This window comes from Antechinus flavipes, chromosome 4, assembly GCF_016432865.1.
Source record: "Antechinus flavipes isolate AdamAnt ecotype Samford, QLD, Australia chromosome 4, AdamAnt_v2, whole genome shotgun sequence".
Classification (NCBI taxonomy): Eukaryota; Metazoa; Chordata; class Mammalia; order Dasyuromorphia; family Dasyuridae; genus Antechinus; species Antechinus flavipes.
The window spans coordinates 479,737,972-479,754,206 of record NC_067401.1 but is presented as its reverse complement, the minus strand read 5'-3'; the positions used below and the strand labels follow the sequence as shown (position 1 = coordinate 479,754,206).

The 16,235-nt window shown below is 35.9% G+C and overlaps 1 protein-coding gene across 3 annotated transcripts in view; it reads right to left on the bottom strand.

The window, feature by feature from the left end:
* Positions 1–16,235, bottom strand: part of TESK2 (testis associated actin remodelling kinase 2) — a 161,508-nt gene that overhangs the window by 51,096 nt on the left and 94,177 nt on the right. For all 3 annotated transcript variants that reach the window (XM_051999875.1, XM_051999877.1, XM_051999876.1), the window contains exon 4: positions 1,037–1,085. In XM_051999875.1, coding sequence (XP_051855835.1) covers positions 1,037–1,085 — 49 coding nt within the window. The remainder of the gene's footprint in view (positions 1–1,036; positions 1,086–16,235) is intronic.

The window sequence follows — 16,235 nt, the reverse complement described above, 5'->3', positions numbered from 1 at the left end:
CGACTAGCCTGCCTGAGACAGGAATCTGATTAGGCAAAGTGCTGGACTTAGTGTCAGGAAGGCCTGAGATAAGATTCCCTTTTATACATGTATTGGCTAAGTGATTTACTAGCAAGTCACTTTACCACTGTCTGCCTCAGTTTCATTTATAAAATGTTGATAATAATAGCATCCACCTCCTAGTGTTGTCATGACAATAAAAGGAGATAATACTTGTAAAGTGTTCAGCAAACCTTAAAGCGCTACATAAACGTCAGCTATTATTTTGATTAATATTATCTTGATATTGTGGGCCAATACCATCACCAGTATGGACAATCGACAATCACACATACAGGTGTCAGATTTTCAGCATGCTTACTTTGTATCATTTCATTTGATCCTTACAATCATTCTGGGAAGAAAGTAATTAGAGGAACAGTTATCCCCATTTTATTAAGGAGGAAGCTGAGGCTTATAAGAAGTAAAGCCATGGGGACAGCTAGGTGGTGCAGTAGATAGCACACTAGCTCTAAAGTCAGGAGGACCCTCAGATACTTAATAATTCCTGGCTGTGTGACCCTGGGCAAGTCACTTAACCCCAATTGCCTCAGCCAAAAAAAAAAAAAAAAAAGTTTTTGGACATGGTCACACAACTCCTGATTATACAAAGCAAGATTATAATCCAAGTCTCTCCAGACTTCAAGTCCAGAACTCTTTCTACTCCTAAATCACTGAATTGTAGGAAAAAACTGAGGTATAAGGGAAATAACATTTGATCCAAAGTTAGGAGGCTCTGGCTTGAAAACCAGCTCTGCTACAGATCTTGGGTAAACTCTTTCTTGTGAGCCTCAATTTGTTCATCTATAAAATGAGAAGATTAAATCTAGTTTCTTAGCTTCTCTCATCTGAGAATACATCAATTGCAGTACCAGCATTAGACATACACAGTAAACACAGAGCCAGGGAAATGCAAAGATATGCTCGTATTCTATATACAACATGCTGAAGATAAAAAAGGCAGAGAATTGGTGGAGTACATTCACTGGACTCTTACCTCTGTAAGTGCATGCAACTGCCCTTGGTGTACACACACACCCATGAACCTACAAAAAAAGAGAGACTTTTTAAGAGTGAAAATGACACTGAACAGAAATAAGATCCAGCAGGGATGGTTTGGTTGCCCATTCATTTTTAAACAATCAAACTTCAGCATGGATAATCTGATGTTACTTACAGTCCAATATGTTGCTTATGAACCTCTTCCATTCCAAGGCCTTCTTGAACTTCAATGTAACAAACCCATATCCACCCACTATGTACAGGGCACTGTACCAAGCACCACGAGAAATATAAAGTTCATCAACCAGGCACTGACTGAGTGCTTCCCAAGTGCCAGGCACTGTTGATAGAAGGATGCACAGACACAATTAAAGTCACTGTTTTTAAAGTGCTCACGTTTTAATGAGAGAAATGTTGGGTCAACAACTCTACACAAGAAGGAGAAGAAAAATGAAAGGCACAAGAAGTAGAAAAGCCTGGGGAAAATCTCCTTCAGAAAGCACCACCTGAGCTCAGTCTAGAAGAAAGCCACGAAAGCTGGGAGACAGTAGTGACAGGGAAAAAGAGTGGCATGGAAGGAAAAAAAAAAAAGAACTGTATAGAAGGGAATATGGAGAGGAATGAAAGAAGACAAGGAAAGCAGAGGGGGTCATATTGTGACTGACTTCAAAAAGCAAGCTAAGGACTCACACTTGATCTTGGAGGTAACAGGCATATGCTTTCAAAAAACACTTTGGCAGCTGAGTAGGGAATGGCCTGGACTGGGGAGAAGCAAGGAGAACAATGAGATTAATGTAGTAGTGTGGTGATGAGGTGGGGGTGGTAGCTCTGTGACTGAGATGAAAAGAGATCTATAAGAGAAGTTGTGAAAGTAGAACCAAGACCAGATCAGAGCTGTGGGGTGAGCAGCAGAGTCAGCGACCCCGGTGACGAGGAGGGATGGATGGGAGGATCAGGGCATCCTTGACAACAATGGGAAAGGGAAGAAAAGGGAGGTGGGCTTAAGAGGAGGAGTCCATTTTAGACATGTTAAGTTTGATATAACTACAGGACCTATAACTGAAGAAGTCCAAAAGGTAGAGCTCAGGAGAAAAGCTTGGGCTAGATAGAGAGATGTGACAATCATCTATATACATGTGATAGTGAAACATTTGGCGGAAGATAAGATCATCAAGTGAGAAGTGAGATAATATAGAGAAGAAGTCCCAGGACAGAGTCTTGGGGATACACAGTTATGGGGCATAACCTAGATAGAGAAGCAACAAAGAAGACTGAGAAGGAGCAATCACACATATAAAAGAAGCATGAGAGTACAATGTTACTAAAACCTAGAGAGAGTATCCAGTTAGAATAAATGATTCATTTAGAATCATTAGATTTAGCAGTTAAGAGATTACTTGGTAATCTTGGAGTGAATGAGGAGAGTGACCACTTTTGGAGAATTTCAAGTAAATAATGAAGTTGGAAGTCACACTGTACAGGACAAGAAGCAAGTGAGGGAAACAGCAATAGCCAATATAGACATTTTTCTCATTGTGTAGACACAAAAGAGATGGATGGTAACTGAAGGGAATGGGTGGATCAACTGGAGATTTTTTTTTTAATATTTTATTTTATTTTATTTTATAATAACGTTAAATTGACAGAATCCATGCCAGGGTAATTTTTTACAACATTATCCCTTGCACTCGCTTCTGTTCCAATTTTTCCCCTCCCTCCTTCCACCCCCTCCCCTAGATGGCAAGCAGTCCTATATATGTTAGATATGTTGCAGTATATCCTAGATACAATACATGTTTTCAGAACCGAACAGTTCTCTTGTTGCACAGGGAGAATTGGATTCAGAAGGCAAAAATAACCCAGGAAGAAAAACAAAAATGCAAATAGTTCATATTCGTTTCCCAGTGTTCTTTCTTTGGGTGTAACTGCTTCTGTCCATCATTTATCAATTGAAACTCAGTTAGGTCTCTTTGTCAAAGAAAACCACTTCCATCAGAATACATCTTCATACAATATCGTTGTCAAAGTGTGTAATGATCTCCTGGTTCTGCTCATTTCACTTAGCATCAGTCCATGTAGGTCTCTCCAAGCCTCTCTGTATTTATCCTGCTGGTCATTCCTTACAGAACAATAATATTCCATAACCTTCATATACCACAATTTACCCAGCCATTCTCCAATTGATGGGCATCCATTCATTTTCCAGTTTCTAGCCACTACAAACAGGGCTGCCACAAACACTTTGGCACATACAGGTCCCTTTCCCTTCTTTAGTATCTCTTTAGGGTATAAGCCCAGTAGTAGCACTGCTGGATCAAAGGGTATGCACAGTTTGATAAATTTTTGGGCATAATTCCAGATTGCTTTCCAGAATGGTTGGATTCGTTCACAACTCCACCAACAATGCATCAGTGTCCCAGTTTTCCTGCATCCCCTCCAACATTCATCATTATTTTTTCCTGTCATCTTAGCCAATCTGACAGGTGTGTAGTGATATCTCAGAGTTGTCTTAATTTGCATTTCTCTGATCAATAGTGATTTGGAACACTCTTTCATATGAGTGGTAATAGTTTCAATTTCATCATCTGAAAATTGTCTGTTCATATCCTTTGACCATTTATCAATTGAAGAATGGCTTGATTTCTTATAAATTTGAGTCAGTTCTCTAGATATTTTGGAAATGAGGCCTTTATCAGAACCTTTAACTAAAGATGTTTTCCCAGTTTGTTGCTTCCCTTCTAATCTTGTTTGCATTAGTTTTGTTTGTACAAAGTCTTTTTAATTTGATATAATCAAAATTTTCTATTTTGTGATCAGTAATGATCTCTAGTTCATCTTTGGTCACAAATTTCTTTCTCCTCCACAAGTCTGAGAGATAAACTATCCTATGTTCCTCTAATTTATTTATAATCTCATTCTTTATGCCTAGGTCATGGACCCATTTTGATCTTATCTTGTTATATGGTGTTAAGTGTGGGTCCATGCTGGAGGTTTTTTTTAAAGACAGAATGGGAGATGATAATGGATATGCTTGTAGGAAGAAGTCAGTACATAAGACAGAAGAAATTTTAGAGAGAATGATGGTGATTCTGGGGGAATCTAATAGAAAAGACAGAAGGGAAGGGGATCAAGGCTTCATGTGAGAAGGAAGAAACAGTAGAGGATGTCTTCAGTGATGTGACATGAGGAAAGAAGGAAGAACGCTCACCTAATGGATTTTTCTTTCAAGAAACTACATAGCTAATAGGGGTGAGAAAAGGATTCTTAGGCATATGGGAAGCTTGAAAAGACATTTTTACAAGTTTAGAATAGGCGCTTTGGTAAAAGGGTGAGTGAATAGATTGAGGTTGCAGTAAAGACCCAGTTGATATTGTGCAGCATAATTGTGTAGAGACCCTTCTCTTCCTTTCCCCTCTATCCTGTTCAGTACTATGTGAATAAGAGGAGTAAAGGAGGGAGATAATAGGATTAATCCAAAGTGAGGGTTGCACAAGTTGGAAAATAGCCAACTCATTTGAAACATAGGTGGCCAACTCAGGGAGTGTCTTTTCAGAACTTAAAGTAAAAGTAGCAGTGGAAGAAGAAGAAAGAGAAAAACATGTCTAATTGAAATTCAGTTATCCATACTTAAAACAAGGCCAAAGATGGTAAGTTCTAATTTAAGAGAAGAAAAGGAGGGACACAAAAATACCAGGAGAAATCCAAGTGGCAGCAGTCTTGAAGGAGAGAGACAGGAAAGAGGTGCAAGGGAGGACCTCATTATGTCAATGCAGTCTTTTAAACTCCCCATTATGTTAGAAAATACAGGCTGAAAAACTGATTCTATTGCTTTTTACAAAAATTTAATTTTAAAAATTCTGAACTTAACTAAGCACCAAATAAAATTAGTATTTCCCTACACAAAGGAAAACAGAAAAAGAAGATTGCATAGGAGACTGAATCTTTACTATGTATAGCTTGTTTTTCCTTTTAAATATATAATAAACTTAACATGTAATTTGCTACGTTGTCCCACTTATCTGTTTCTTTTTACCCTACTGTTTGAAAAAATGTTTCAATACATTTTTTTCTTTATTTTCCATTTTTTTTCTTTTGGGGGACAACTTTGTTGTGCCTCTTCCCCCTCTCACTTCCTACCTTCCAACTAAAAAACAAAACAACAACAACAACAATAACAACAAATCTAAGAAGAAGAAGAAAAGGAAAAGAAAAAGAAAATCTCGTGTGGCAGATATGGAACTCAAGCAAAACAAATTTCCACATGAACTATATCTAAAAATAAGTGTCTTATACTGCACCTGGGATTATGGTTGATCACTGCACTGATAAGCATTTTTAAGATTTTCAAAATTGATTTGCTTTATAATGTTATCATTGTATAAACTGTTCTCTAGGTTTTGTTCAGTTCATCCTGTATCAGTTCACCCAACTTTTACCATGTTTTTCTGAAACAATCCTTTTCATAATTCCTTTTGGTTAGAGGAAGAGAAAAAAAAGGATAGAATGCAGAAATGTTGATAAGTGCCCCTTTCTTTTTATTACTATGAATTTGACAAACATCAACAATGACAATCATTTTAATCAAAGAATAGTAAAAGAAGATTGCATATGTGAATCTCTATTACTTTCAATTTTTTTAAAAAAATTTCAAATTGAACATGGTAGTTTTACTATTTCTTTACTTTTATGTGTGCCCTTCTATACTTCATTTGTCTCTCTTCTGTTTATCTTTTAAATAATTCATATGACTTCCAGAATAGTATACTTCTAAATAGTTGATTGTACCCTCTGGTCTTTTATTTATAGGAAACAAAACTCAAGAATATAGTTAAGTAAAACACACACTTCAAATGTCAGTATACTGATTCATAGAGGGGATAACAGAAAGGTAAACAAAATCTTAATATCTAAAGAGGTAAGTTTGACAATATGGGTATCACTAATGCTTAGTAGCTGAGGGTCCATGAGATTGTAATATGACTCTGTTTAGACATAACAGTGAATGAGGATGGGAAATATTATATATTAAGCTAGTTTCATGAAAGGAAATCTAAGAATTGGGGAAAGGAGAAGCATGATAAAAAGCATTTGAGTAGAAATTAATAGAGGCATAAAGAGAAATAATATTTTCATTGACGCATACTACTAACAAGGACAGGAATCTGAAATAGTTGAATTTGGAAAACAGATCAAACAGAGGCATGATATGTAATTATTCAGATGCTTGCCAGAGATGTTTTCTAAAAGCAGAGCTGGTGACATATCTGCTTTGATGACAATTTTATCTTCCAAAAAGGTAAAGGAAGAACTTCCAAACAAAACAGGTACCTTAAAGGGATCAGATAACCAAGCTCCCAAATATTAAAATTAGACCAGAATAATACAGTCATTCCTAGATATTGCCATTTTCTTTTTTAAATATTATTAATTTATTTAATTTACAAATTGAAGGTTTGTGAAAATACTGCTTGAGCAAGTCTACAATTTCCCAACAGCATGTGCTCACATTGTTTCTCTCTGTCATATTTTGATAATTCTTACAAAATTTCTAACTTTTTCATTATTATTATATCTGCTACAATGATCTATGGTCAGTGATCTTTGATGTTACTATTGTAATTGTTTTGAAGCACCACAAATAACATCCATATAAGACAGTGAACTTTATGGATAAATGTATGTTTTCAGACAGGTTCAGACAGGTCATTCTTGCCTCACTCCCTCTCCTCAGTCCTATTCCAAGAGACACAAGAATATTGAAATTAGGCTAAATAATAACCTACAGTGGCTTCTAAGTGTTCAAGTGAAACAATCGATCAATGAGACAAATTTCATTGTTTTATTTTAAGAAACTACCACAGCCACCCCAACTTTCAACAATCACTATCCTGATCAGTCAATATAATCAATACTGAGGCCAAAAGATTATGATTTTGTGAAGGTTAAGATCATAGTTGGTATTTTTTAGCAAAAGATTGTTTTTAAATAAAGATATTACATTGGGATTTTTAAAGACATAAATTGTTGCATACTTAATAGACAACAAGATCATGTAAATATAACTTTCATATGCACTGGGAAACCAAAACATTCATGTGACTTGCTTTATTACAATATTCATTTTTAGCTGTGGTCTGGAATCAAGCCCACAATATCTTCAAGGTTTGCCTTGATCAAGAAATCCAATGAGAAACTATAGTAAGTGACTTCTTCCAATGTAGAACAAAAAAAAAAAAAAAAATTATCCAAGAGACAAAAAAGGAAACAGGAAAAAAGGCCATCTCTGGCCCAGATGGAGCAAAGAAATTGGCAACCTCTCAGACAAGCAGACATGATCACAGATGTATACAGCTTGCAAGTTTTGTTTTCCAGAGGCAACAAAAATCTAAGGATCCCTTCCTCCCCCCAAAAAAAACCTGGAATGGCCAGAATGCACAAAGATAGAGATCTTGGAAGACACAAGAACGCAGCACTCACTCCAAAACAGCCCGAGTGAACAAGATGCCAGAGGGCCCTGAAGATCCAGCACTCTAGACCTCAAATATCTAAGGGGCCTTTTGGAATACTCTGTACATGTATGCATTGTTTCCCTCAATATAATTAAAAGCCCTTTAAGGATATGTCTTTTGTTTTCCCAGCACCAAACAAAGGATCTGGAATATAACAGGAGTTTAAAAAGTGCTTATTGATTGACTCTACAAGTAACACTGATCATCAAAAATGAAATGAAGTACACAAAGTCACATAGCTGGCAGATATCACATTAAAATCCAGAAATCCAGAGGCAGATGTGTCACAGTAGAAGAAGTACGGGGCCTGAAGTCAGGATAATCTGAATTCAAGTCTAGCCTCAGGTATTTACTACCTATATGACCCTAGGCAAGTCAGTTAACCTATTTATCTATTTATTATATTACTATAATATGAAGATAATAACAGCTTATATTTCCAAGGACTTGTGTGAAGAGCAAATGAAATAGATAATATCTGTAAAACTCTTAACACTGTGACTGGCACACAGGTGATTAATAAATGATTCTTTTACTCAGTCAATAAGCATTTGTTAAATACTTACCATATTCCAGACTCTGTGTGAAGCTCTAAAGGTACAAAGAAATGTAAAATTATAATACCTGTTTTTAAAGAGCTCACACTTTAAGGGAGGAGACAAAAGGCAGACAGTTCTATATATTCAAATATATATGATTTTTAAAAATCCTACCACATAGTTTATTTTATGGATGAAGAAATTGCCCCCAATATTAAGTAACTTATTTGAGGTCACATAGGTGGCAGCAAAAAGTATAGCCATAATTCAAGCCATATCCTCTGATTCCAAATCCAGTGCTATTTCTTTTCTTTTTTAAAAAAAAATTATAATTAATTAATTATTATAATTAATTAATATATCATATTAATTATACATAATATAATTAATGTGTTATATTAATAAACAATGCATAATATATAAATAAATAATATAATGAAATTAATTAATAATTTTAAAATATCTCAATAAAGACAGAAACTATGCATGGGTAATTTTTCAATATTGTCCCTTGCAATCACTTCTGTTCCAACTTTTCCCTTCCTTCCCTCCACCCCCTCCCCTACATGGCAGACAGTATCATACATGTTAAAGTAAGGATATATATGATTTAAATAGGAAGTAAAATCAGAAGAAAGGCACCAGAAATAGGAATTAAAAGCAAAAAAGCTTTCATAGGAACTGAGTCCTGAAGGAAGCCAGAGAAGCAAGGTAAAGAAAGAAATGATTCCAAGCATGGGGGAAAGAAAGCGTACAGGGGTGAAATAACATGTTTGAGGAAAAGAGAGGAAGGCAGTATCAATGGATTACAGAGTAGGTGGAGGGGGAGTAAAGCATAAGAAGTCATGAAAGGAAGGAAGGAATCAAGTTATAAAAGATTTCTTTTTTTTTTTTAATTTGATCCTAAAGGGAAGAGGGATTTGATCCTGGATACCCTGGTTAAAGCTATGCTTTAGAGACTGGAATGGGGAAAGAATTAGAAGCAGGGGGACCAAATCAAACTAGATGTTAGAAGACCATTGCAGAACGAGAGGCTCAGGGACTGTACAGGGACTAAAAGAGTCAGAGGAAAAGGAGGAGACACAGATGAAAGGTGTTGTGAGAAATGATGGAAGTGTCAAGATTTGGCAAGAGAATGGTTAGGTTAAGGTAAGGCACTCAGAATGACCACAAGATTGGGAGTCTGGGGAATGGGAGGATTCTGAGGAATATGAAAAGAATGGAAAATTAGAAAAAGGATATGGACTGTGGGGAAAGTGTGCTCTGTTTTGAACATACTAAATTCCCAGGCTTATGGGTCAATCCTTTCTACATGGTACAGGAAACAGGAAATCAGCAATATGACAACAATAAACATGATTTTAGGAAAAAGCAAAAGTCCATCACTTAATAATGACGGGATATCTGTGAATTATTTTAGGGAATAAAGGATTATCAATCAATAAGCATTTATTAAGCAATGACTATGTGCAAGGCTCTGTGCTAAACAATGAGGGTACAAAAGAAAGGCGAAAAAGATCCTGCTTTCCTGAACTGAGCTCATACCACCAGAACACACTGTATTTAACAATCCAAACATGCAAAGTTTGAAGCCCTAAGTAGCCTTGAAGGAAGAAGTGTGACAGCAAAAGCTACCTCAACAGATGATCGGAGGCAATCCCCTTAGAACACTGAAGTAAAGACTGAGGGTTATTGTGTCAGCAGGAGAAACTCCCTAATTATCAATGTAATTAAAAACAAATCATAATCCTTTCTCTTTCCCACAAAGATAATACTCTACAAGTCTATGCTTTTTTTTTTCTATTTTTTTCAATTGAGCAAACAAAAAATATTAAACAACCCATTAATAATATGTCAGGCACAGTGAAAGAAATCAAGGACATGAGTGTAAAAAAATGAAACAACCTCTACATCAAAAAGCTCACATTCTCTTGGGAGAGAAAATACATACATTTCTATTTATAGTATAGATGGAAGGCACTAGCAGTGGGATGGGAAGATTAAGAAAGGCCTCCTGTAGAACATGGGACTGGAACTGAATCTTTTTTTTTTTTTTTTTTTGCCTTAATTTTATTTTATTTAATAATAACTTTATATTGACAGAATCCATGCCACGGTAATTTTTTACAACATTATCCCTTGCACTCGCTTATGTTTCAATTTTTCCCCCTCCCTCCCTCCCTCCACCCCCTCCCCAAGATGGCAAGCAGTCCTATATATGTTAGATATGTTGCAGTATATCCTAGATCCAATATATGTTTCCAGAACCGAACATTCTCCTGTTGCATAGGGAGAATTGGATTCAGAAGGCAAAAATAACTCGAGAAGAAAATCAAAAATGCAAATAGTTCACATTCGTTTCCCAGTGTTCTTTCTTTGGGTGTAGCTGCTTCTGTCCATCATTTATCCATTGAAACTCAGTTAGGTCTCTTTGTCAAAGAAATCCACTTCCATCAGAATACATCCTCATACAATATCGTTGTTGAAGTGTATAATGATCTCCTGGTTCTGCTCATTTCACTTAGCATCAGTTCATGTAAGTCTCTCCAAGCCTCTCTGTATTCATCCTGCTGGTCATTCCTTACAGAGCAATAATATTCCATAACAGTCATATACCACAATTTACCCAACCATTCTCCAATTGATGGGCATCCGTTCATTTTCCAGTTTCTAGCCACTACAAACAGGGCTGCTACAAACATTTTGGCACATACAGGTCCCTTTCCCTTTTTTAGTATCTCTTTGGGGTATAAGCCCAATAGAAACACTGCTGGATCAAAGGGTATACACATTTTGATAACTTTTTGGGCATAATTCCAGATTGCTCTCCAGAATGGTTGGATTCGTTCACAACTCCACCAACAATGCATCAGTGTCCCAATTTTCCCGCATCCCCTCCAACATTCATCATTATTTTTTCCTGTCATCTTAGCCAATCTGATGGGTGTGTAGTTGTATCTCAGAGTTGTCTTAATTTACATTTCTCTGATCAATAGTGATTTGGAATACTCTTTCATATGAGTGATAATAGTTTCAATTTCATCATCTGAAAATTGTCTGTTCATATCTTTTGACCATTTATCAATTGGAGAATGGCTTGGTTTCTTATAAATTAGGGTCAGTTCTCTATATATTTTGGAAATGAGGCCTTTATCAGAACCTTTAACTGTAAAGATGTTTTCCCAGTTTGTTGCTTCCCTTCTAATCTTGTTTGCATTTGTTCTGTTTGTACAAAGGCTTTTTAATTTGATATAGTCAAAATTTTCTATTTTGTGGTCAGTAATGATCTCTAGTTCATCTTTGGTCACAAATTTCTTTCTCCTCCACAAGTCTGAGAGATAAACTATCCTATGTTCCTCTAATTTATTTATAATCTCGTTCTTTATGCCTAGGTCATGGACCCATTTTGATCTTATCTTGGTATATGGTGTTAAGTGTGGGTCCTTGCCTAATTTCTGCCATACTAATTTCCAGTTATCCCAGCAGTTTTTATCAAATAATGAATTCTTATCCCAAAAGTTAGAATCTTTGGGTTTGTCAAACACTAGATTGCTATAGTTGACTATTCTCTCTTGTGAACCTAACCTTTTCCACTGATCAATTAATCTATTTCTTAGCCAATACCAAATGGTTTTGGTGACTGCTGCTTTATAATATAATTTTAGATCGGGTACAACTAGACCACCTTCATTTTGATTTTGTTTTTCACTAATTCCCTTGAGATTCTCAACTTTTTATTGTTCCATATGAATTTTGTTGTTATTTTTTCTAGATCATTAAAATATTTTCTTGGAAGTCTGATTGGTATAGCACTAAATAAATAGAATAGTTTAGGGAGTATTGTCATCTTTATTATATTCGCTCAGCCTATCCAAGAGCATTTAATATTTTTCCAATTATTTAAGTCTGACTTTATTTGTGTGGAAACTTTTTTGTAATTTTGCTCAAATAATTCCTGACTTTCCTTTGGTAGGTAGATTCCCAAATATTTTATGGTAGCAACAGTTATTTTGAATGGGATTTCTCTTTGTATCTCTTGCTCTTGGATTTTGTTGGTGGTATATAAAAATGCTGAGGATTTATGGGAATTTATTTTGTATCCTGCTACCTTGCTGAAATTATGAATTATTTCTAATAGCTTTTTAGTAGAATCTCTGAGGTTCTCTAGGTATACCATCATATCATCTGCAAAGAGTGATAGTTTGGTTTCTTCATTGCCTACTCTAATTCCTTTAATCTCTTTCTCGACTCTTATTGCAGAGGCTAGTGTTTCTAATACAATATTGAATAATAATGGTGATAGTGGGCAACCTTGCTTCACTCCAGATCTTACTGGGAAAGGTTCCAGTTTTTCCCCATTGCATATGATGCTTACTGAAGGTTTTAAATATATGCTCCTGACTATATTAAGGAAAAGTCCTTTTATTCCTATGCGCTCAAGTGTTTTTATTAGGAATGGCTGTTGGATTTTATCAAATGCTTTTTCTGCATCTATTGAGATGATCATATGGTTTTTGTTTGGTTAGTTATTGATATAGTCAATTATGCTAATAGTTTTCCTAATATTGAACCAGCCCTGCATTCCTGGTATAAATCCTACTTGGTCATAGTGTATTATCCTGGGAATGATTTTCTGTAATCTTTTTGCTAATATTTTATTTAAGATTTTAGCATCAATATTCATTAGGGAGATTGGTCTATAATTTTCTTTCTCTGTTTTCAGCCTACCTGGTTTAGGTATCAGTACCATGTCTGTGTCATAAAAGGAGTTTGGTAGGACTCCTTCAATCCCTAGTTTTTCAAATAGTTTATATAACATTGGAGTTAATTGTTCTTTAAATGTTTGGTAGAATTCACATGTAAATCCATCTGGTCCTGGGGATTTTTTCTTAGGGATTTGATTGATAGTTTGTTCTATTTCTTTTTCTGAGATGGGAATGTTTAGGATATTTACTTCTTCCTCTGTTAATTTAGGCAAGCTATATTTTTGGAGGTATTCTATTTCATTTAAGTTGTCGAATTTATTGGCGTAAAGTTGGGCAAAGTAACTCCTAATTATTGCTCTAATTTCTTCTTTGTTAGTGGTGTGTTCTCCCTTTTCATTTTTAAGACTAAGAATTTGATTTTCCTCTTTCCTTTTTTAAATCAGATTTACTAAGGGTTTGTCTATTTTGTTGGTTTTTTCATAGAACCAACTCTTAGTTTTATTAATTAATTCAATAGTTTTTTAACTTTCAATTTTATTGATCTCTCCTTTTATTTTTAGAATTTCAAGTTTAGTGTTTGACTGGGGGTTTTTAATTTGTTCCTTTTCTAGCATTTTTAGTTGCAAGCCCAATTCATTGACCTTCTTTTTCTCTATTTTATACAAATAGGCCTCTAGAGATATGAGATTTCCCCTTATTACCACTTTGGCTGCATCCCATACATTTTGGTATGATGTCTCATTATTATTGTTTTCTTGGGTGAAGTTATTATGTCTATAATTTGCTGTTTCACCCAATCATTCTTTAGTATGAGATTATTTAGTTTCCAATTATTTTTTGGCCTACTTTCCCCTGGCTTTTTGTAATTTTCAATGCATCGTGGTCTGAAAAGGATGCATTTACTATTTATGCCTTACTGCATTTGAGTTTGAGGTTTTTATATCCTAATATGTCAATTTTTGTATAAGTTCCATGAACTGCTGAAAAGAAGATGTACTCCTTTCTGTCCCCATTACATTTTCTCCAGAGATCTATCATATCTTATTTTTCTAGTATTCTATTTATCTCTTTGACTTCTTTCTTATTTATTTTATGGTCTGATTTACCTAATTCTGAGAGTGCAAGGTTGAGATCTCCCACTATTATAGTTTTGCTGTCTATTTCTTTTTGCAGCTCTCTTAATTTCTCTTTTAAGAATTTAGATGCTACACCACTTGGTGCATATATGTTTAATATAGATACTGCTTCATTATTCATTCTACCCTTTAGCAAGATATAGTGCCCTTCCTTATCTGTTTTGATTAGATCAATTTTTGTTTTAGCTTGATCTGAGATCAGGATGGCTATCCCTGCTTTTTTGACTTCACCTGAAGCATAGTAGATTTTGCTCCAACTTTTTACCTTTATCCTGCATGTATCTCCCTGCTTCAGGTGTGTTTCCTGTAAACAACATATTGTAGGATTCTGGCTTTTAATCCATTCTGCTAACCGCTTCCTCTTTATGGAGGAGTTTACCCCGTTTACATTTATGGTTAAAATGACCAATTCTATATTACTTGCCATCTTGTTAACCCCGGTTTATGCTTTTCTCCCTTCTTACCCCCTTACCCCCCTTTCCAGTATTAAGCTTGTGAGCACCACTTGCTTCTCATAGCCCTCCCTTTTTAGTATCCCTCCCCCCCTTAGAGTTCCTCCCCCTATCTTACCCCTTTCCCTCCCAGTTACCATATTCCCTTCCACTTAGCTTATTCCTTCCCTTTTCACTTTTCCCTTCTCACTTTTCAATGAGGTGGGAGAAGTTTTACCATAGATTGAATATGTCTAAAATTTTTCTCTTAAAGCCAATTCTGAAAGCAGTAAAATACTCACTATATTCATCCCCCTCCATTCTTTCTCTCAGATATAATAGGTTTCCTTTGCCTCTTCATGAGATGTAGTACCCCCACTTTCCCCTTTGTCTGGTACAATGTCCTTTCCACATCTAGTTTCTAGAACAAGGTATACATGTATTCTTTATACATCTTTATAGCCGAAATATAGTTCCCAAGATTAATCTTTACCTTTTTAGATTTCTCTTGAGTTCTGTACTTGTAGATCAAACTTTTTGTTAAGTTCTGGCTTTTTCATCAAAAATAGGTGAAATTCGCTTACTTCATTGAATGTCCATCTTCTTCCCTGGAAAAAGATGCTCATTCTAGCTGGGTAAGTTATTTTTGGTTGCATATCAAGCTCCTTAGCCTTTCGGAATATCATATTCCAGGCCCTTCGATTCTTCAATGTGGATGCTGCTAGATCCTGAGTGATTCTTATTGTGGTTCCTCGATACTTGAATTGGGTTTTTCTAGCTGCTTGCAGTATTTTTTCCTTCATCTGAGGGTTCTGGCATTTGGCCACTATATTCCTTGGTGTTTTGATTTTAGGATTCCTTTCAGTAGGGGATTGATGAATTCTTTCAATGTCTATTTTATCCTCTGTTCCTATGACTTCTGGGCAGTTCTCTTTGATAATTTCCTGGAAAATAGTGTCCAGGCTCTTGTTTTCATCATGCTTTTCTGGGAGTCCGATGATTCTCAGGTTGTCTCTCCTGGATCTGTTTTCCAGGTCTGTTGTCTTCCCCAGAAAGTATTTCACATTCTTTTCCATTGTTTTATTTTTTTTTTTTTTGGATTTGCTTGACTGATTCTTCTTGTCTCCTCGAGTCATTCAATTCCATTTGTTCGACCCTGATTTTCAGTGAAGTATTTTCTTCACTCACTTTTTAAAAATCTTTTTCTAATTGTCCCATTGAGTCCTTTTGTTCTATGGAATTTTTTTCCATTTCACCAATTTTGTTTTTTAGAGAGCTATTTTCTGTTTCCAGTTCACTAATCCTATTTTTCAAGGATTTGATTTCTTTATCCACTCTCTCTTTAACTGAGTGGGATGACTTCTCCAGACTCTTTTGCCAAGCCTCCCTCTCCTTTTCCCATTTTTCTTCTATCGCTCTTGTGAGAGTCTTTTTAAAATTTCTTCTATGAGATTCATCTGTGCTGAGGAACAGATGTTCTCCTCCTTTGGGGATTCACCTGGAGACTGTTTGTTTTTAGTCTCCTCAGGATTTAGAGTCTGCTCTCTATCTGTATAGAAGCTGTCAAGGGTTAAAGTCTTCTTCAGTTTCTTGCTCATTCTGCCTAATAATCAAAGACAAACTATCAAAGAAACAGAAGAAAAAACCCTTGAATGGAGGCTGCTTTCTAAGAAACAGAAGAAAAAACCCTTGAATGGAGGCTGCTTTCTTTTGGGGAGGGGCTGGGTGGTGTTACCGAGCTTCCTCTACAGACTGCGGGGCAGTAGTGAGGCCCTAACAGGACAGCGATGGCTGTGCTGCGCCTGCGCTCTGAGATCCCAGAGCGTGCTGAGACTCTGTTGGGGAAGGGGTGGCCAGGTCCCGAGAGACTCCA